General features: G+C 45.6%; 9 protein-coding genes across 9 annotated transcripts; 6 read left to right on the forward strand and 3 right to left on the reverse strand.

Annotated features, from left to right (window-relative positions):
• Window positions 1-41: 41 nt before the first annotated feature.
• On the forward strand, window positions 42-512 carry KUCA_T00000783001 (uncharacterized protein; the record flags this gene model as incomplete). Its single annotated transcript, XM_022605355.1, has 1 exon — window positions 42-512. The coding sequence occupies one exon, from the start codon at window positions 42-44 to the stop codon at window positions 510-512; it is 471 nt and encodes a 156-aa protein (XP_022456831.1).
• A 15-nt stretch (window positions 513-527) lies between these two features.
• On the reverse strand, window positions 528-2,012 carry KUCA_T00000784001 (uncharacterized protein; the record flags this gene model as incomplete). The annotated part of the gene is made up of 1 exon (XM_022605356.1): window positions 528-2,012. One exon carries the CDS (start codon window positions 2,010-2,012, stop codon window positions 528-530), a length of 1,485 nt encoding a protein of 494 aa, XP_022456832.1.
• An 82-nt stretch (window positions 2,013-2,094) lies between these two features.
• KUCA_T00000785001 (uncharacterized protein) lies at window positions 2,095-3,018 on the forward strand (the record flags this gene model as incomplete). The annotated part of the gene is made up of 1 exon (XM_022605357.1): window positions 2,095-3,018. One exon carries the CDS (start codon window positions 2,095-2,097, stop codon window positions 3,016-3,018), a length of 924 nt encoding a protein of 307 aa, XP_022456833.1.
• Window positions 3,019-3,462: 444 nt separating this feature from the next.
• Window positions 3,463-5,040, forward strand: KUCA_T00000786001 (uncharacterized protein; the record flags this gene model as incomplete). Its single annotated transcript, XM_022605358.1, has 1 exon — window positions 3,463-5,040. One exon carries the CDS (start codon window positions 3,463-3,465, stop codon window positions 5,038-5,040), a length of 1,578 nt encoding a protein of 525 aa, XP_022456834.1.
• Window positions 5,041-5,135: 95 nt separating this feature from the next.
• On the reverse strand, window positions 5,136-7,171 carry KUCA_T00000787001 (uncharacterized protein; the record flags this gene model as incomplete). The annotated part of the gene is made up of 2 exons (XM_022605359.1): window positions 5,136-6,956; window positions 7,016-7,171. 2 exons carry the CDS (start codon window positions 7,169-7,171, stop codon window positions 5,136-5,138), a joined length of 1,977 nt encoding a protein of 658 aa, XP_022456835.1.
• Window positions 7,172-7,633: 462 nt separating this feature from the next.
• KUCA_T00000788001 (uncharacterized protein) lies at window positions 7,634-12,706 on the forward strand (the record flags this gene model as incomplete). Its single annotated transcript, XM_022605360.1, has 1 exon — window positions 7,634-12,706. One exon carries the CDS (start codon window positions 7,634-7,636, stop codon window positions 12,704-12,706), a length of 5,073 nt encoding a protein of 1,690 aa, XP_022456836.1.
• A 315-nt stretch (window positions 12,707-13,021) lies between these two features.
• KUCA_T00000789001 (uncharacterized protein) lies at window positions 13,022-15,877 on the forward strand (the record flags this gene model as incomplete). The annotated part of the gene is made up of 1 exon (XM_022605361.1): window positions 13,022-15,877. One exon carries the CDS (start codon window positions 13,022-13,024, stop codon window positions 15,875-15,877), a length of 2,856 nt encoding a protein of 951 aa, XP_022456837.1.
• A 441-nt stretch (window positions 15,878-16,318) lies between these two features.
• On the reverse strand, window positions 16,319-18,073 carry KUCA_T00000790001 (uncharacterized protein; the record flags this gene model as incomplete). Its single annotated transcript, XM_022605362.1, has 1 exon — window positions 16,319-18,073. The coding sequence occupies one exon, from the start codon at window positions 18,071-18,073 to the stop codon at window positions 16,319-16,321; it is 1,755 nt and encodes a 584-aa protein (XP_022456838.1).
• A 220-nt stretch (window positions 18,074-18,293) lies between these two features.
• KUCA_T00000791001 (uncharacterized protein) lies at window positions 18,294-19,307 on the forward strand (the record flags this gene model as incomplete). The annotated part of the gene is made up of 1 exon (XM_022605364.1): window positions 18,294-19,307. The coding sequence occupies one exon, from the start codon at window positions 18,294-18,296 to the stop codon at window positions 19,305-19,307; it is 1,014 nt and encodes a 337-aa protein (XP_022456839.1).
• Between the last annotated feature and the right edge of the window lie 685 nt (window positions 19,308-19,992).

Genomic DNA, 19,992 nt, shown 5'->3' on the forward strand with positions numbered 1-19,992 from the left:
TCATGAAGTGGTACCATTCCTGTAAATCCATTACATAAGCAATGATCCCACTATTGCCTTCCTCATATCTTCAAATCCACTCTACTACTCTATCAACGTATGTGACAGGCAACAAGCAACCCTCATTAACCCGGATGTTCAAAGCAATTGTAAGACGTTCAGGACTTGGAGTTTCCACCAGGAGCCATTTTCGTGCGCTCGCCACCGGACAACCAAGCAGCGAAATTCGGTTGACATTCTTCACCAAGGAAAACTGTATGCTCTGCGCCAAGGCAAAGGCCGTTTTGGATGAGGTTCTGCAAGATCCTTTGATTGGAGAGAAGCCTTGGACCAGAAATATCAACCTCGAGATGGTCGACATTGAAAGTCCGTCGAACAAAAACTGGTTTGACTGTTATAGGTATGACATTCCGGTTCTGCACATTGATAGGGACATCCAAACAAAGCCTGTTAAATTCATGCATTCGTTGTCTAAAAGCGAATTGCTAGAGGAGCTGACAGAACAGGTGTAGGCAATTATAAATGAGTTAGTCATCACTGACTTTGAACAGCTTCTTAGACTTGGGGCTAGCATGACATCTCAGCTTTTTCTTCCTTTGAGCTTCATCAACTGGCTGCTGTCCTTCCAGAAAGTCTTCTACCTTGATCTTGACGTTTGAAGACAAGTTTAGGTCGGGTTCATGATCAACATATGTTTGTGTGGCGGCATTGAGGGAAGCATCATTTGGACAATCGGGCTTTCCTTGCAGACCAATGAGCTTTTGAAATTGATCTTTCATCAACTTCGACGTCACACTTTGACGAGAAGACTGTGACCGCAATTCTTGTATAATCTGTGAGCTACTCATATATGAGTCCTTTTTCAGCTGTTTCAAGTGAAGCGTTGAATCATCCGAAGTGACTTTGACCAGCTGCAGTATCTCTTTGAGAAGTTCGACAGGTGTTTGTTCAGCATTTCCCTTCAACGAAGCATAATTTTCGAGAAGTGTCTGCAATTGCTTTGTCTGATTTTCAAGAGATTTAGCAATACTTGCCTCGTTTCTGCTCCTGAGCTCTTCAACCTGCTTCTGCAGCCTCACAGTCTTCAAGCTCTTTTCAGAAAGTCTGCCCGAGATATCATTGAGTTGCTGTTTCAAAACTTGGTTTTCCCGAATAAGATAGTCCGCACATGGAGCTTCTTTGAGGCTTTCCAATTTCGTATTCAAAATCCTAACATCTTTGCACATATTTTCAAAATTGGCATGCAGTGCCTGCATCTCGATCCGTGTAGCAGATACGTCGTTGAAAATAGAGCCTTGCTGCACCTGGTGAGGCAAGTTTCCAGAGTAATTCCCGGTAGCAAGATTGAGCCCATTAGCATGAGTTTCAGTGGAAGCAGCTTCCCTTTTTGTTCCTAAAATCGAGTTCTTGAATAAGCTTACCTTTTCTTCAAAGTTATCCTTTTCTGAATCCAAAGCCTTAGTTTCATCTCTTTGGAATTTGAACAGATTCACAGGAGGTGACCGTGGCTTCCTGAGACTCTTTGGCTTTTTAGCCTGGGTTGAACCTTGCTGACTAGCCATTGATAGCAATACTCCTGGTTTGAATGTCGGTGAAGTTACAGAAGAAAGCTCAGACGTCCCCGAGTCTGCACTTTTCTCTATAACCCTAACACTGGTGATCTGAATATCATCATCCTGACTTTCGGAAATCCCAGAAGCCTTGTTGGCCGAACAAACGTTTGTCCATGCATTGGAAGATTTGACGTTATTCTCCTGCGTATCGACCCGAGTAATCAGCAACTGCCCCTTTGGTCTGAGTCGACATGAAATTCGAGCTTTTTCAGTCATATCGGGAAGAAAATTTGCGCTCCAAAAAAAGGACGGGATCAACTTCTCAACTACAACACCGTTCCATGTTGTCCAAAACACAGCCGCACGCACCGCCACAGCCGCATTCCGGTTGGGACCACTGTGGCTGTGATCTCCGCGGTGTCTAACCGTGAATGTACCTTCCACTACACGGAGCGGCATAAAATCTAAAGGCAAAGAAGTCTCTCAGAGATTAGTTTGGGGTTAAATCTCATTGAGAATTTGAAAATTTGCTGTTCCTTCAATGTCTTTCGGAGATTTGAATATCGATAGGGATACCTTGGGGTTCCATTGGCTACCTGTGTCAGGAGCGTTTGTCAAATGGAAGGTGCTTGATTTGATTTACTTTGTGTCGCTGTTCTGTTTCGATTGGTTCTTTTTGGCAAGAGCAGAACCATTTCAAAGACAATTCACAATCAACGATCTTACTATATCGCATCCTTTTGCAGAGCATGAAAGAGTGACCACATTTGCCTGTATCGCCCTTGACACGTTGGTGCCTTTGATCTGCATATCCGCAAGCGTCTTGCTACTCACACCCAAACAGCACAAAGTGCACGTCTGGTACATTACGATAGTGGGTTTGGGTGTGACTATCACAACCAACTCCTTGGTTACAGATGTTTTGAAGAATTGGGTTGGAAGATGTCGTCCAGACTTCCTGGCCAGATGCATTCCCAAAGAGGATGCTGTCAAAGACACGCTCTATCTGGCCAAAGACATTTGCACACAGACGGACCACAGCTTACTGATGGACGGATTCAGGACTACGCCTTCAGGCCATTCCAGTGGGAGTTTCTCAGGTCTCGGATACTTGACCTTCTGGTTGTGCGGCCAGCTAACCGTGTTCAAAAACAGAACCAGCGCCTGGAGGATCATTCTAGCTGGACTTCCTACCCTTTTGGCTGCTTACATAGCACTTTCCAGAACTCAGGATTACAGACACCACTTCGTGGACATTCTGCTGGGATCGCTGCTGGGCTCGATCATGGCATGGTGGGGGTACCGGAGGTATTATCCCGAGTTAACCAGTGGTTATTGTTATGAGCCTTACACCATTATCGACGAGAAAAAATTGACTGAATTTCAGAGAGAGGACGAAGACGGCTTCTATTTGAGCAACCATAGAAGTCAGGAACACTTGGATCCATTGAGAGAAATCGTCTAGAAATAAAGCGCTAAGAATCGTAAAAACACTCGAAATTCGCCACCTCAGTAGAATCATACCAAAAAATGATTTAATTTCAGTAAATTAACCTCCATCATTTCACATTATGTGACTAGCCCTGCCATCACGAATTTCGCTAATCTCCTATCTGGCCCCAGTTCCCCACTGTCACATGTCCCTCAGAGTTTACACGACTTCTGCTGATCAAAAGAACAAGACATGCAATCCATTTCTTTTCCAAAGTAGTCCCTTGTTACAACCGATTGTCTTGTATCGAACACTCTTTTAATCCGCAAGGATATCGTGAACAGCCCAACTTTGGTCTTGAAATATTTAGTGCCATTTGCAACTGGCTGTTATCAGTCGTATGGCTTACGTCTAACACTCCTTCCTTAGTTCTTCGAGCGCTCACCGAACAGGCCACCGTTTCACTTGTTGTGGACCATGAACTCAGCCTACTGTCTTATTTCCAGCGGGGACTTGCATTTCTTGCCTTGTCCAACGGATACAGATGCAGTGAACTCCCAACCTCCAACTGCTCGCTTGGCTGACAGCTACAGCGACTTCTTGAACAACAGATCCATGATATCCTTGACAAACGACAAGTTTCTTCAGACTCCGGGTCTGAAACCCGGGTTGGCTTCCGCTATCTCAGCCGAGAATTCAAGCAGCGATTCGTTGTCTTCATTTGGGTATCCTAGCGAGGTCAATCTCCACCAGACCATTTCAGAGAGACAAATTTCAGCACCAACCTATCCTATTATTAGAGGAACTCCAGCCGAGTCTCATGTCGACCCCAAATTGGAGAACCTCTTATCGCATTACTCCACACATTCAATGCTTCTCCCCGAGGAATTTGTTGCACCCTCTAATCTGGGTTCTCCGGCTGAGCAGCAGGCGGTCATCACTGAGTTACTTTTCAAGGTGTTTCCTCATTGGAGGAGTTCGAGCACCAGCACCATAGAAATAAAACAGCTCACCGGTGGAATTACGAACATGCTGTTGTCGTGCAAGAGGACAACTCTTGGTTCTCGAAAGCCTGAAATTGTTTTAGTGAGGACGTATGGCAGAGGTACGGACTTGATCATTGATAGAGATCGCGAGTTCGTTTCACAGCTGTTGCTAAACTCTTTGAGCCTGGCCCCTCCCATATATGCCAAGTTTGGCAACGGTTTGGTCTATGGATACATACCGGGACGATCTCTTTTATCTCATGAAATGTCTCACCCCTTACTGTACCCACTAATTGCCCAGAGACTTGGCCAATGGCATTCTCTACTCAGCGATTCTGAGATCGAGGAGAGCATCACAAAGCTGAAGCGTTTCAACACTAAACCGGGAGATAAGAGAGAGAATACCCCCAGAAATATCTGGGATCTGATGAGTTCGTGGATTGACATAGTCCCCGAGAACGACGGACTATGTGGTGTTTGCAAGGACAATAGGGACATACAGGAGGCCCCTGAAGGGGCCTCCTTGAAACAGGTTTTGAGAAAAGAGATGGAATGGGTTTTGAGTGAAATCGGTTCGAAATCGCCGTTTGCTACGTGCCATTGTGATCTCTTATCGGGCAATATCATAATAACACAATCTCTTTCAAAAGCGTTGCAGGTTGGTTTACGAGAAGGCCTCTCTCATCCTCCACAGAAAGATGATCTTACCTTTATCGATTATGAGTACATGATGCCAGGACCAAGAGCTTTTGACATATCCAACCATTTCATGGAGTGGCAGGGATTCGAGTGTGAAAAATCGCGCATCCCAGAGCCTACTCCACAAAACTCGTTACTGAGAAAATGGTCCAAGGCTTACTTGTCTTCCAGTGGGTCAGATGTCTCTTCTCAAGAAATTGATGCCCTCATAGAAGAAATAGCTCTATTTTATGGAATGCCTGGGTTCTACTGGGGAATCTGGGCTGGTATTCAAAGCGATATTTCGTTGATTGATTTTGACTATTCAGGATACTCATGCACGCGACTGGGGGAGTATTGGGACTGGAAAAGGAAGTACCTGAAGAAATAATTTAGAAAAAAAGCTCTTTGGCTTGGTATACTCATTGGAATTAAGGATATCATTAGCATACAAAACATGCAAGTTGTGGTCAACTGCTAAACACTTCACTTGCCGTTCACTTTACGGCTTCTTCTATTAGACGGCTTTGCTGGAGGAGCTTCCGCGAAATCCTCATCATCAGCACTCTCATCGAAATCATCAACATCCATATCTGAGTCCGAGTCTAGAACCTCAACAACTCTAACAGGCTTCTTTGCTCTTCGAGGTGGTGGAGTTCGTTCTTTCGCAGGAACGTCATGATCATCATTATCTTCTTCTGATAGGCTGTCGCCAGATGAGTTATCTGAAACCACAAATTTGGATGAACTAGCTTTGCTCTTCGTCTTTCGCTTAGCAGGTTTAACGCTTGAAGCACTGGAAGCTGACATGCTCTGACCCATAGAGTCTTCTTCGTTTCGAAGTTGCTTCAGGATCTGCTTGAATCCCTTCTTGGTGGCCACTAGACTTTGCTGAGTATCCGCTCCTGAGCCTTTCAACTGCTGTCCATGTGGATTGTTCTCGTCACCATCCAATTCCATATCCAGCTCAATAAATATCTTCATATCCTGCTCCATCTCCTCGTCGATTAGAGCCTTCAACACAGACTTGTCTTCCTTCTCCACAAAACGTCTAATTGCGTCTCCAACTTTGGCTTTGTTCAGAAGATTCAAGTCATGGTCATCCAGGAAATTATCCACCAGTGTGGATACATCAACCGTGCCATCCTCGTCTATACCTATAGAGGCAGAATCAGATATTTTCTTAGTGGTCTTTTTCGTCTCAAGCAAACTTCTGTCAGTGGTTCTTTTCCTGTAGAACGTTACAACGTCGTTGACATTCGCGACCTGGCCCACAAACCTGTTAGAGAATCTTCTGGGATTCTCGACGTCGTAACCACCAGAATATTCCACTCGTAATCGGACTAGTGGCAGAGGTGTTTCCAGATCACCTATGTTATCGTCATCTTCGTCATCATCCTCTTTATTTAGGGACTTCCATTCATTATTGGCTTTCTCAATGAGTTTGTTGACCTCATTAATGAGATAATCTGTGATATCACTCTTGGCCCGTGTTGTGGCCGGTATTCCAGTGGTAGAAAGAGCAACCTCTTTCATGACGAACGGCCTGACCGACTTCAAAGGTATCGCCTCCAGCGAGTAGTCCTTTCCCTTTATGCTCAAAATAAAAGTGTACTTCGGATCTGCCTCTCCCACAGAAAGTGATGTGGCTATTGACGAACCCGCCTGGAGAACATCGAACCCACCAGAAACGTTGGGCGTGGTATATGGCAAACTCTGGTGCTCGTGACCCCAGAGAACGAAGTCCAAAAATGAAGGCAGGAAATTCTCGGGAAGATAGGCTGTGTTGGAGTGTGCTGTGTGATTCTGGTGAACACATATCATGTTGAACCAGGAATCTTGTTGAACGTCTGGAGTGGTGAACTTCACGCCTCCATCTCTGAAAGTTTTGTACAGTCTTTCGTCTCGCACACTGGCCATTCCATACAGCGCAAGCTTAGTATAACCTTTTTGGAAAAGCAAAGGTGAGACGGTTATCGAGTCATTTTCTACGACTCTTCCAAAGTGATTGAAAAGTCCCGTGACAGAGATAATGTCCATAGGCGACAGCAGCTCGTCACCAGTAGCATCATCGTGGTTCCCCGAAATCCCAAACACTGGTATCCCGACATTGATATTTGGATCCTCATAATTGGGATAATTGAAAGCCCTGTTATCCATGGACAAAAGGGGGTCTGAAAGAAGTTCCAGCTCAACAGGTTTATCGCTGTAGCATGTGCTTCGCAGAATCCGCAGAACGTGATATAGAGACTTCTTCGACGGCTTATTGATATGGAACAAGTCACCACCCTGAACAACCATATCTACCTGTCATTGAACAATTCAGTTAGTGAGCTGTCCAATTGAGCAAAATATCTCATACTTACGCCTCTGTCTTTTGCCACATACATGATCTCCTCAAACGTCTTCCAGCTGTCATCGCCTCTGATCGCGTCTGTCTCGTTGTAGCCAACATGATTATCTGTTGTCAGCAGTAATCGTATAGTATTTGGCCCAGGCTCAATGTGCTTGACTTGAGGCATTTAAATACTTGTTCAAAACAAAGAACAACTCTGGAGAGAGTGTGAGTCACCGATTAAAAGTACATTATGTGTCATAGTGTGTGGTGAGCCAAAAGGGCATCGCATCGTGCCATTACTGCATCTTTTTTTTGAGTCTTGTTTAGATCTCTTGAAGCTATTTGATTCTTTTTTCTACTAAGAACTCGCGCTATTTCTATTATATTTTGATTTATTTTATTTTTCAACCGTTGTTTTTCATTGACACCATCCAGTTTGTTTTGCCATTTACGGTTCATTATCAATTATGGGGTTTTAAGCGGGAACGCTCAGTGTGAGTATGGCCTTAACAAGCAGCCAAGCCTCGGAAGACTAACAAGAGAATCAGTTTACACTCGGGACAAATCACACTGATATTATATTCACTTGTCCTCAGCCATCAAATAACCCACGAACGTACGAAAACAACAATACATAGCAGCCACAATGGCAGATTACCAGCAGATCCAACAGGATGAGTTCAATGCTCTGGAGGCCATCTACATGGATGACTTCAAAGACAAGACTGCGCAATCATCTGCTTGGAACGGGAGACCTGCTCCGAGCTTTGAGATTTCACTGAAATCGCAATCTGAAAAGGGGCCTATTTTGTCCTTGACGTTGGATGTCCAACTGCCAGCGACGTATCCCAAGACGGTGCCATTAGTGAAGTTCACGAACCAGAAACACATTTTGGACTCGCAGCTCAAGGTGATGATGGACTTGGTTTCCAAAAAGTGCAACGAAATGAAGGGAAGTGAGATGATCTTTGAAGTGGCCTCCATCGTACAGGACCATCTGGACATGTTCCAGACCAATGCCAAGAGCGAGTCGCTTGAGGAAGAACGCATCAAGAGACTCGAAAAACAGAGAGAGGACTTGGAGCGTACCCAGAAGATGAAGCAGGAAGAGATGGATCGCGAGAGGCAGAGAGAACAAGAGCTATTCGACAGAATGCTTGAGCAGGAGAAACAAAGAAGGAACTTTTCTCTATCTGACGCTGACGATAGTCCGCCTCAGGAGTTGAATGGAACCCCTCGTAAGATTCTGAGAACGAATTCAGGCCTTGATGATGCCAGCTATATTCCTGAAGGATCCGATCACGTTATCTTTGACAGGTTCATTACGTCTAGATTGGATGCTCCTTCAACCAATATCTCCTTCAAGTTCAGGGCAGTCACTGGACTGGTCCCCGTAACGCCCTCGGGTGTACTCAAGGAATGTTCGGCTCAGTATCTGGTAAAGCCCTATATACCCGAGTGCTCTCCCTTATATCAAATCATCTCGGATCAGGAGAATCAGGGAAATACAATTCATTACCTTCTGACCGAAGTCCAGCTCACAAATCCTTTCTGGCAGACCAATCAAGGCAAGAAAAGTCTCCATTATTTGGAACGCGAGCTTCAGTCTGTGTGTGATCTAAGAAGTGAGTTTGTGGCCTCAGTCTATGCTACACAGATTGAGCATATTTTCACAGATCCGCATATAATGATGGAGAGCAGTGCTGCGAAGAAGAAATCCAGAAAAGACGTTGATACCAGCGGAGCATGGAGAATTCGCATACTGTCTGAGGTTTGTGATATGGGCACCTTGAACGATCTACTGTCTACAGTGAAGTATGCGAGTCTTGCTACCGCTAGGGAATGGACCATACAACTTTTGGAGAGCTTGGAGTTTGTGCACAAAAAGGGCTACATTCACAAATGTTTGAACCCAGATGCTATTTACGTATACAGTCGAGATGCAGTTAATCCACCACGGGTGAAACTGTTGGGATTAAGTTATGCCTATACCATCTTGGATATGTTTGCAGATCATCCCAACTCTGAGTCGGATGAGGCTCCCATGATATGCAACGTATGGCCTGCCCCCGAAAGAATTGTATCATCGGATAACAAGGCACCAAAGCCACAGAGAAAAACAGATGTGTGGGATTTGGGAGTCACTTTTGTCCAGATGGTTGCGGGCCTTGACATCACATCTGAGTATGCGTCCCCTGAAGATTTTCTGACAAATTTTACACTGCTCGATGATAGTCTGCGGGAATTTCTTTGTGCAATCTTCATTACGAAAACCAAAAAAAGAAGCGATCCGTTGGGACTTCTGCCGTCAAAGTTTCTCAGGACGAATATGTCCGATGGGCCCTTGTCCTATTTATCTGGTCACTCTTCTAGTCAATCACATAAAACGGGTGCAGTTTCTGGATTTTCCAATCAGACCGATTTAGGAATAAGCAGAGATACGGTTACTTCTGCCACAATTCTCGACAACTCAAGATCACAGAATGGTGAGAGATTTGCGTTTGATTTGCCAAGACAGAGATATTACTCAAGGTATGCACAAGACTTCGAGGAGGTGGGTATATTGGGCAAAGGTGGGTTTGGTGAGGTTGTAAAAGCCAGAAACAAGCTTGATGGCAGATTCTACGCTATCAAGAAGATTCGTCATACTGAGGACAAACTGTCTTCCATTTTGAATGAAGTGATGCTCTTGGCCCGTCTTAATCATCAGTATGTTGTGAGATACTTTGCAGCCTGGCTGGAAGAAGACTACCACTCCTCAATGACCCGTAAGTCAGAGTCATCATCAGAAGAATCAGAAGAATCAGAAGAATCAGAGGAATCAGAGGAATCGGAGGAATATGATGAGGATACTGGCTATTTGTCTGGTGCCAACAGATCCCACAGCCATAGTTATGTAGATTTCATCTCTACATCAGCGCAGCCAGCAATTGAGTTTGGGTTTTCTGACGACGAGTCTGATTGCGACGAAGAGGAAATCTCTACTGCGTTTACTTTTGGATCAGATTCTGATGTTCCTGCTTCTCCAATGGTGAAAAAAAACAGGACGAGACGCCAGTCTGTTACCGCCACAAGGCAAAAGAGTACCCTTTTCATCCAGATGGAGTACTGTGAGAATCGTACGCTATACGATTTGATCAAACAGGGTCTTCCAGGCTATCCTGATGATTACTGGAGAATTTTAAGGCAAATACTGGAAGCTCTAAGTCACATCCACTCACAAGGTATCATTCATCGAGATTTGAAACCCATGAACATTTTTATCGACGAACAGCAAAACGTGAAAGTTGGTGACTTCGGTCTGGCTAAGAATGTTCATAATCTTTCTTTTGAGAATTCGGCAAGAAAGCTAAATCAGACGATGAGTACAGAGGACCTAACTTCTGATATTGGTACAACAATGTATGTTGCAGCAGAAGTTTTGACTGGAAATGGATCTTACAACGAGAAGGTTGATTTATACTCTCTTGGTGTCATCTTTTTTGAGATGGTTTATGCTTTAAACACAGGAATGGAGAGATATTCGGTTTTAAAGAATTTGAGATCTCTGGCTGTCATATTTCCGGGTGACTTCGACTCAAGTCGTCTTCAGACAGAGAAGAAAATCATAAGGTCTCTACTGGACCACGATCCTGACCAGAGACCCTCTGCTCAAGAGCTACTTCAATCAGGTTTGGTGAGAATCCAACAGCAAGACCATTTGATGAAAGAGGCTTTGAATGCTTTGGCAGACCCATCGTCGGCATGGCATCACCAGGCTAGAAACACCCTTTTTGCTCAGCCTTACAGTTTTGCTAGAGACCTTCTTTTTGGACGAGGAAAGGAGTTCACTACATCCGAGTACCTTCTATACACAAAGATGATCCAGGAAATCAATAAGATCTTCAAACGTCATGGTGCAATCGAATCTATGGAACGGCCAGTTGTGTTTCCTAAGTCTCCGCTGTACAATTCCGAGTATCAGGTATACGACTTACTGGACCGGACTGGTTCGATTCTTCAGTTGCCATATGACTTGACCTTACCCTTTGCAAGGTCACTCGGAAGAAAGTTACCACCTGTGCAGAAGCTTTTCTGTTGCGATTATGTATATAGAGCGAATGACAAAGATGAAGGATCTGGGCCTGAGAGGTTTCGCGAGATTGACTTTGATATCGTGACAAGAGACTCTAGCGATTCTGCTCTTTATGATGCCGAGTGTATCAAGGTCGCCGATGAGATCATCTCAATTTTTCCATTTTTCAGTTCTTCCAATGCGAGTTTTGTGATTAACCATTGTGGTATGCTGGAGGCGATTTTGGAGTTTTGTGGGATAGAAACCGCGCAAATAGTCAAAGTTGCGGCAGTACTGTCCGAGGTTGGTTATGGAAAGACCATGAAAGAGGTGAGATCGATCTTGAAGACTGATCTGAATGTCATGTCTACGGTTCTTAATGACCTGGAGCAGTTTGATTTCAATCTGCCTATAGAGGAGGCTCGTTTGAAGCTACACAAACTGATGACAGACAGTCCGTACATTGCGAACGTCGATGAGTGCTTGAAATACCTTGCCAAAGTTATTGGGTATCTCAGTCCTCTTGGAGTTACTACTACTGTGTTGATATCTCCATTCAGTAGTTACAATTCAGGTTTTTATGAGAAGCAGATGATGTTCAAGGCTGTTTATGAAGACAAGTTCAAAAACATCATTGCCGCTGGTGGTCGATATGACAATCTGATTTCTTCACTATCCAGGCATAAGACGTCTTCATCATTGCCTCATGCTGTTGGATTTAGACTTGCATGGGACTTTCTGTTTGCTACAATGAGTAGATATCAGTCAATGTTTGTTGCCAAGCACGCTTCTTCCAAAAAGAAAGCAAAATTTTTGAAGGATAATGTTTCCAAAGTCAAATGGGTTCCTACAAGATGCGATGTTTTGGTTACATGCTTCACAGGATCGATCCTCCGTTCCGCTGGTGTTGAAATCATAACGAGATTATGGTCTTGCGATATCAGTGCTGATATTCTGCGCAATTGCTTTACGACCGAGGACGTCATAAGCCATGCTCAGACTGATGGTGCCAATTGGATTGTCATCATCAAGCAACTATCTGGTGCGGTGGCCGCGGGTTCCAAAGGAAAGTACAAACCGCTCAGACTGAAGAACCTTGATTCACAAACTGATATTGATGTTGATATGGATGAACTACTGCAAATTTTGAAAACAGAGATCAGGGCTAGAGACGGGTTTGGTGTTCCTATTGGTGATGAAGGAGTCACCAAGACTGGAGACAGCGAAAACGAACATGACAACCATCTGACGGAAACAATGTCCGATAACATGAATGCGTTGAGTCTTGAATTGAAAAATGAACGCAGGGTTATTGTGGTACCTAATGATGCAACCCGAGCCAACAAGAAAAGAAACAAGAAGGAAAGTTGGGTTTTGGCCGACAGTTCCCGACTTGCATCTAACAAACTGATGATAGATTTATCGTCCGCCCCTGTATTCAGCATAGACGCTAGGGACGAAGTTTTAGAAATGATCGCGATCACCTCGTTGGACCAACCAGAGGAATGGAAGAGAAAAGTGGGGGGAGCATCGAGTTTGACTCCGCGCAGCTACATCACCAACATGTATGCTGCTCTATCGAAGGAGGCTTCAAGAGGCACACAGTGGGCAATTTTATACTCCTCCAAGACGGAGAAGACTTGCATATGCGATTTACAGAGATAGTGCACCAATAATGAATAAGTACATACTATTAATTTTTTTCGTTCGAGAACTGGTGAGAACACCGCATAAGTGCCCTGCTCAAAGTGCTTATATAATCCCAAGGTCATACACGGGGCTCTGGCATCTGAGCCTCTACCGCAATACCAACATATAACCTTACGTACACCTCTCTTCCTACTTCCCTATTCGAGTTAAGGGAGCTGGTTTTTAGTACAATTGGATTGATTGAACAACAGGCGCGAACCCGAATATTCTGAGGAAGGTTCGAAGGATTCCACTGTCTAGCACTTCCGTCATTACCCCGAGGCTCCCGCAATGACGAGTTTGACTGCCCCATTCGAGGTTGTTGCTGCATTTACGTATGCGTCAGATGTGCAGGGTGATTTGCCATTTGTGGCGGGTGATATTATTGTAGTTGATCAGGTCATGAATGCTGATTGGTACAAGGGTCATTACACAAAGGACGGATCAGAACTGACTGGTATCTTCCCGACAAATTATGTTCAAGTGAAGCCTGATTCTGAAGAAAAAACTGAAGCTGCTGTATCTGGGATTGCTGCTGCTTCTACCGGAGAACCCGAATCGGAGCAAGAGTCACCAATTGAGTCGTTTCAACAAGCTCAGCATGATCTGCCCGAGCCCAGTGCTCCCGAAGTGGTAACAGAGAGCGCTTCAAAATCACCATCGGCGTTCAAGGATCGGATTTCCACTTTTAACTTGAACTCAGCTCCACCTCCATTGCCTTCGAATTCTCGGAAGGAGGCCGCCTTTACCAAAAAACCTGTGATTGCGCAGTCACACTATGTTCCTCCTGGTTTCAAGCACGCCGATGACCACGTTGGTGTCCCTGCACCAATCAAAAACGAAACATCTGTTCCGCCGCAGCCTGTATCTCCTGTCGCGATACCTGCTCAGGATGAAGAAGAGGAAGGTCCGAAGCTGAGTCTCAAGGAGCGTATCGCAATGCTTCAAAAGCGTCAGCAGGAAGAGGCCGAAAGACAGGCTGCGGTTTTGAAGAGGAAACAGGACAAAGAGCAGAAGAAGAAAGAGAGGAAAAAGTCCGTGAAGGATGACTCTGAGTCACTTCATACTCGTTCAAGCATTGACACGGAGAGAGTTGATTTGGGAGAGTCCATACACGAGGAGGGAAAGGGCCACCATCGTAAATCCACAACTGAATTTGAAGGGATCGAGGAAAGTGATGAGGATGAGATTATTGAGCACGCTACAGGCGAGAAAGCGGACGAAAAAGAGGTTGAGGATGAGGACGAAGAAGCTGAAGAAGACGACGATGATGATGAAGATGACGAAGATGACGAAGAGGATGAGGACGAAGAACGCAGAAGAGCTTTGCGTGAGCGCATTGCGAAGATGTCTGGAGGTATGGGAATGATTGGTATGATGGGCATGCCTAATCCTATGGCTGGAGTCCCCAAGCCGAAACCCAAGGCAAAGAAGGCATCGGAGCCAGAGCCAGAGTCAGAACAGGCACCTCGTCCTGTTCCGGTGATGCCATTCGCCATTTCGCAAACTCTTCCACCAAGCCTGGGAGGACCTGCTGAAGTGAGTGAAGAAGAATCTGAAGACGAACCACCAGTGCCGGTTCCTACTGAGAGACCTCCCCATGCCTTTGCTGCGCTCGCGGCTGAAGGGGTTACTGAATCTCCAAAGTCAGTGAAGAAAGAGGTGGATGACTCCTTTGATCTTTCTCAGCTTCACTCTGATGACGAGGTTCCTGTCACACTTACATCAGCCGTCTCTCCCTCTCATAGAAGGTCTGACAGCAAACACTCATCATCATCCCGGTCCATACCGCCAGTTCCGATCCTGCAGAGCCCCAAGCTAACAGGAAGAAGGGCTTCTAAAACTGAAGACTTGAGTACAGGATACGAAGGTGATGAGGATACTGATGCTCCCGTGGTTGAGGAGGCCGAAGAACCTGCGTTAGGATCCGCCCCTCCCATTCCCACCTCACCAGAGGCATCACGTTCTGCGCCTCCTATTCCAACCTCACCCGTGGCATTACATTCTGCTCCCCCTGTTCCCCAGACTCCAAGATCGATCCCTCCAGTCCCAGTTGCAGAGACCTTGGATCACGACGACGATGACGAGGAAACGGACTCTTCAGATGAAGGCTCTGTCACCCCTCCGGCTCCTCACGTTGCTGCACCTGTTGTTCCTGTTCTTCCTGCTGTTCCGCCTCCAGCGCCAGCTCCAGCTGTTCCATCTGTTCCTGCTGCTCCTCATGTTTCTCATGTTCCTCCAATTCCCAGAACTTCAACTGGTGGTTCTTCTGCTGGTCTCCCACATCCCCCACCTCCACCTCCACCAATCGCTAATGTAGCTCCGGTGCCTCAAGTGTACTCGTCTCCAACCTCCGCTCCACCAGCTGCTCCTGTGGCCCCCTCGGCGACATTTGACACTCCTGCGTCACGTTCTGTTGCGAAAACGTCATTGTCAGGCACATGGTGGTTGCACCAACAAATCCCACCAGAGTTTGAGCCAAGAATTGGCAAGGACGTGTACGTTGATGTTGAAACTTTGGAGGTCCCAAAGAGGGCTGGTAAGGTGTTTGTGGTGACCGATTACTATGTTCTCCATCAGAACTACTCTCAAGAATTGATTGAGGTGAGCTACGAGAAGTCTGACCCTCACGGGACTGTCGCCTTGAGACAGATTTCCATTCCTGCACCAGCTTTTGATAAAGAGCGCGTTCGTGGATATTCCCGCACCCAAGGATATCCGGCATTTGAGCTGGCCTCTGGGGTATTGGGCCATGTCCTCGAAGCCAAACTGGTCATCTGGGTATTGTCAAAGCTCCCCAAAGCTCTTCCTCCAGTGGGAAACCGCACTTTTGGTGTGACTGTCTATTCGAACAATAACAACACAGACATCTCTACGTTGGATGACCCAAGACCAGGCGACATCTTCTGCGTCTCCAAGGGAAAATTCGAGTCAAGAAAAAAGCTGCAGAAGCATTCCTACGAACTAGGGTATAGCTCAGTATTTGCAGCAGTCATATCTGAATATGACTCGAGCAAGGGAAAGTTTAGGGTGATTGAGCAAGATGATTATGGTAAGGTAAGGGCAAGCAGCCATAGGCTCTCGGATCTGAAATCAGGAAGAGTCCGTGTATTCAGGATTGCGGAAAGAGATTACGTAAAATGGTAAATAAGACATGAATTATATTCCATACATTTTTTGTAGTATTAAAACTCATCCCTAGGAAAGTCCAATTCTGGGCCATTGATAAGTAGGAAATTCTTATGATTTCGTGATTTCTTCCAAAAGTGAAAATTAAATGCACGTTGCATGTACTCCCTTGACGCGCATACTCATTATGCATGCAGGAGTGAGCAGTTAAAAAAACAAAAAAAATCGACTAGATATATTGATCAAAGCAAATAATATAGTTATCTACTACAGTTATCATCATCGTCATCATCATCATCATCATCACAAGGATCCCAAAATTCGCTTACAACCCTTTCTAAGAAGACATATATAGAATGAAAAATGGAACTGCCACAGAAAAAGGTATTCAGCAAACAAAAATATCAAGCAGAAACAAACAATATAGCAAATGAAGAAACATCCATACCAGAGCCTGGCTCAATTGTCATTTCTGAAGTGATCAAAGTCAATTAGCGCTTGCATGCATCCCCATTCCGTGATCTTGTTCCTGAGCCAGTTCAACTGAACGGGTTTAGTCAAAAAGTCGTTACAACCAGCGGCAAGAGCGTTTTCCCTGTCCATCTGGGAGGTACTGGCAGTCAAAGCCACGATGATCACGGGAGATCTGAAAATCGATAATTCCAGTTTATCCTTCGATTCTATAGTCTTGTGCTCTGTTTCAATTGAGGAGTTGGCAAACACACCGATGCTGTTCAACTTCTCCAAACGACGGATCTCCTGGGTAACTTCAATTCCTGACATCACCGGCAGTTGAATGTCCATAAATACCAGATGGAACCCACCTTCGCGCCACATCTCAATGGCTTCTCTACCGGTACTGGCAAGTTTGTAGTTCACTTTGCAGACGTTAAGGTATTTTGCCATGATTTTCTGGTTGATTTTGTTATCTTCAACCACGAGCACATTGATATGGGGCAGCACTTTTTCAAGGGCAGTTTTCCGTTTCACTGGACCAGCCCCTATCTTCTTCTTTGGCGGTTTAGGCTTCGCCTTTGCAGCTGCCTTCGCTGCAGATAGTGTAGTGGCATCTGTTAGGGCAGAGGGAGGGGCAACATCAGCGCTGATTTCCTTCACACTCTCCGCACCTTCTGATATTCCCGGCAGTCTTTTCAGTAGCACATTGGCATCATTCGGCTTATTAATTGGCGCTGCCATATCCCTAGAGACGGGGCCTTTCAAGTCCTCCGCCGAGGAATGTCTCCTGGCCTTTTCGTTCTCAACCGGTGTGGCTCCACCCTTGGACTTGGGAACCAACAAGATGGCTGTAGAGGAAGGGGACTGCGGCGTTGATTGGGTCTTTCTGTGAATTCCTTGACGCTTGCCAGGTGTAGGATGTGAGTTCGAATTCGGACTTAGAGCGCGTTGGTCAGTTGGAAACGATCCAGAAGTCACGCTCACAGAGTCACCACTTAGAGAACCCCGTTGTCCATCGTTTGGTATGGACAAAATAGTGGGGATCGTCTGACCAGACCCCAGCTGCTCCGACTGATTACCTACCGCACCTGGTCTTTCTCCAGAGGGATGATAGGGGCTCTCTATTATAAAGGAATCACCCATCTGCATTCCTTGCGGAAAATAGTGGTCAAGAATCTTCCATACAAGAACGTCTGGTTCCAACGTTAAAATCACAGGAGCTGGAGATATGCTTCCCCGTGAAGCCTGTCTTTCCACCAAATTGTCTGTATTCACGCGCTGTAGATCGTGTGCTGATGCTGACTTGAGCAGAGTTGACCTGGAAGCACTGATGGGAATCGGCGAAACCGGTCCTTTTGTCTCAATTCCGCTCTTTAGATTTTCCTTGAGCCTATTCATCTTCCCCATCATGACGTGGGAGCTTGGAGAAGAACTCCTGTTCTGGAAATGCGAGTTGGAGTTCAGGGAGAAGGTGGAGGGGAGTTCAAGTTTCAACACCAAATCAGCAGGATCATAGTACCTCCCCAGAGAATTGGGGAATTTATTTATGACCATCGATTTCAAATCGTCAACGATATCGGTAGAAGATACCACTAGCGTGGTGGCGGTACCAGTGGGCCGCTTCACCCAGACTCGCTTCTTGGGGAGACCGTAGTTTGACACATTGTTGTTAGCCAGTGCTGTAGGCAATATTCCATCCGGTCGACTGGGAAGAGGAGGGGGAATATGGTGAATGGAGTTATTCCTTGCACCAATCATGTCCCCTCTGTTGTGCGGATTTTCGTGAGACAACAGACATATCACCTCAACCGAGTTGTGGTCTCTTGAAGTTTCAGTACGAGCAGGGGCCGGCTGTAATAAATTGTCCCACACACGACCATTTTCGGATAGCACTTATCTGATACCGTGCTTTAGAAGGCTTCAGGTGTTTGCGCACCAAGTGATAACCGGAAGGCCCAAGTGATGCTGGTTATATGATATGTTTCAATTGCGAAAGGTGCGGCACTTATTTCCACTTTTGTACAGGTGGTCAAGCGGAGCAAGTGGGAACAAACGAAACAGTTTGAATGCTAGTCTAAATACTAGTCTACAGGGACAGTCTACACTCACAGCCAGAGTGCCGAAGAAAAAGTTCCAGGATGTTTCTAACGACGTTCTACAGCGAATGAACTCGAACTTTCGATTACACAATACCATTACAGAGTCATTGAAAACTCCCACTTTCACTAGACGCGTGGAGTCAGACAGATCGTCCCCACCAGAGCTGCCGAGGGTGAAATTTTCGTTTCAAAAGTACAGAATTACTGCCCAGGAGATGAAAAAACCAATAGTGATGCCGCCTGAGTCCACTACAAATCCAGTGACCGAAAAAAACCCTCCTGCGCAATGTTCCGCGGACATTAAGGGTATCAACGGAGTGCTGTATCGTATGGCTTCAGTCAGAAGATTTTATGGATATAAAGTCCTTGAAAGTGGCTGGTTTGGGATGTCATATTATCCTCCACACTCATTTGTGGGAGCCCTTCGAAAATCCAAGCCGGCACTCGTATTTCAGTTTGATACGAGCACCTACTTGAACTCGAAGCAGCTGAAAAGAGGCCTAACAAATCTCCCGTTGAAACACCCATTTCAGTTTGAAGTGCACCGAAAAAAGACTCGTCAGCTTTACAGAAAGCTGTTCTGGAAAGCATTTTCGGATCTCAAGGGAATCGACGGCGTATACTTCGTCAGACTGTCGATAGCTCCCAATCCTCGTGCAATAAGTCAGGTGCGCGAATCTCTCACCAAGGCTGTCCAAATGACCCTAGACAAAACGTGGAGTTACAAAATGAATCGGCACTTCGAAAAAAATGATGTTAACCCAAATTGGAAAGCAATTAACAGAAGAGCAGTCGCAGCTGGAATGCCCGCATTGAAACCACCATCTGCCCCAAAGTCTAGAAGCTCGCCCAAGCAGGGTAAGGCGCCTCATAAGCGATACCCAAGGAATTAGACTCCCAGCGTCTGGCATGGAGCCATAATATCATTTCCTCAACTGACGGGTCTTTATACAGCTGTTGACTGCACTCTTCGCAACGTCCTCGGAAGAGGCTTTCCCTGTTAATCTTGGCTTGACCAGCAAGCTTCTCGAACTCGGACTCGGACCTCTCTATTTTTTTGTCCATCAAGCCTTTGGAACTGTATAAAGGATCGTTGACTATTGGATAGCCGAGATCACGCAAGTGGATACGAATTTGGTGAGTCCGTCCAGTTAAAGGTATGCATTTCACTATGCTCTGATTCAATTGTTCATTGAACGAAACCCGTTCAAACCTGGTTTTTGCTTCTTTTGCTTCAGAAGCTCCATGAGTGTACCCTTTGACTGTTTCATAAACCACTATTGGGTCCTCGCATAAAATAGCATCTGGAAACTTTCCACCCACTCGGGCTATGTACTCCTTGTGAACGGTCCGATCTCTTATTTCATTCTGGATGCGCCTGGCTGTGATCGATGATTTGGCAAATATCAGAACACCTGAAGTGAGCTTATCCAACCTGTAGCACGGATAAGCTGTGTGACCTAACTCCAGCTTGATGATCTCTGTGAGTGTGTTATAGTACCAATCTCTAGTTGGGTGGATAGGCACTCCCGAAGGCTTGTTTATCACCAAAACCGACTCATCTTCGTGTATAATATC

The sequence above is a fragment of the Kuraishia capsulata genome, genomic scaffold, assembly GCF_000576695.1.
Source record: "Kuraishia capsulata CBS 1993 genomic scaffold, Kuraishia_capsulata_scaffold_1, whole genome shotgun sequence".
Taxonomy (NCBI): domain Eukaryota; kingdom Fungi; phylum Ascomycota; class Pichiomycetes; order Pichiales; family Pichiaceae; genus Kuraishia; species Kuraishia capsulata.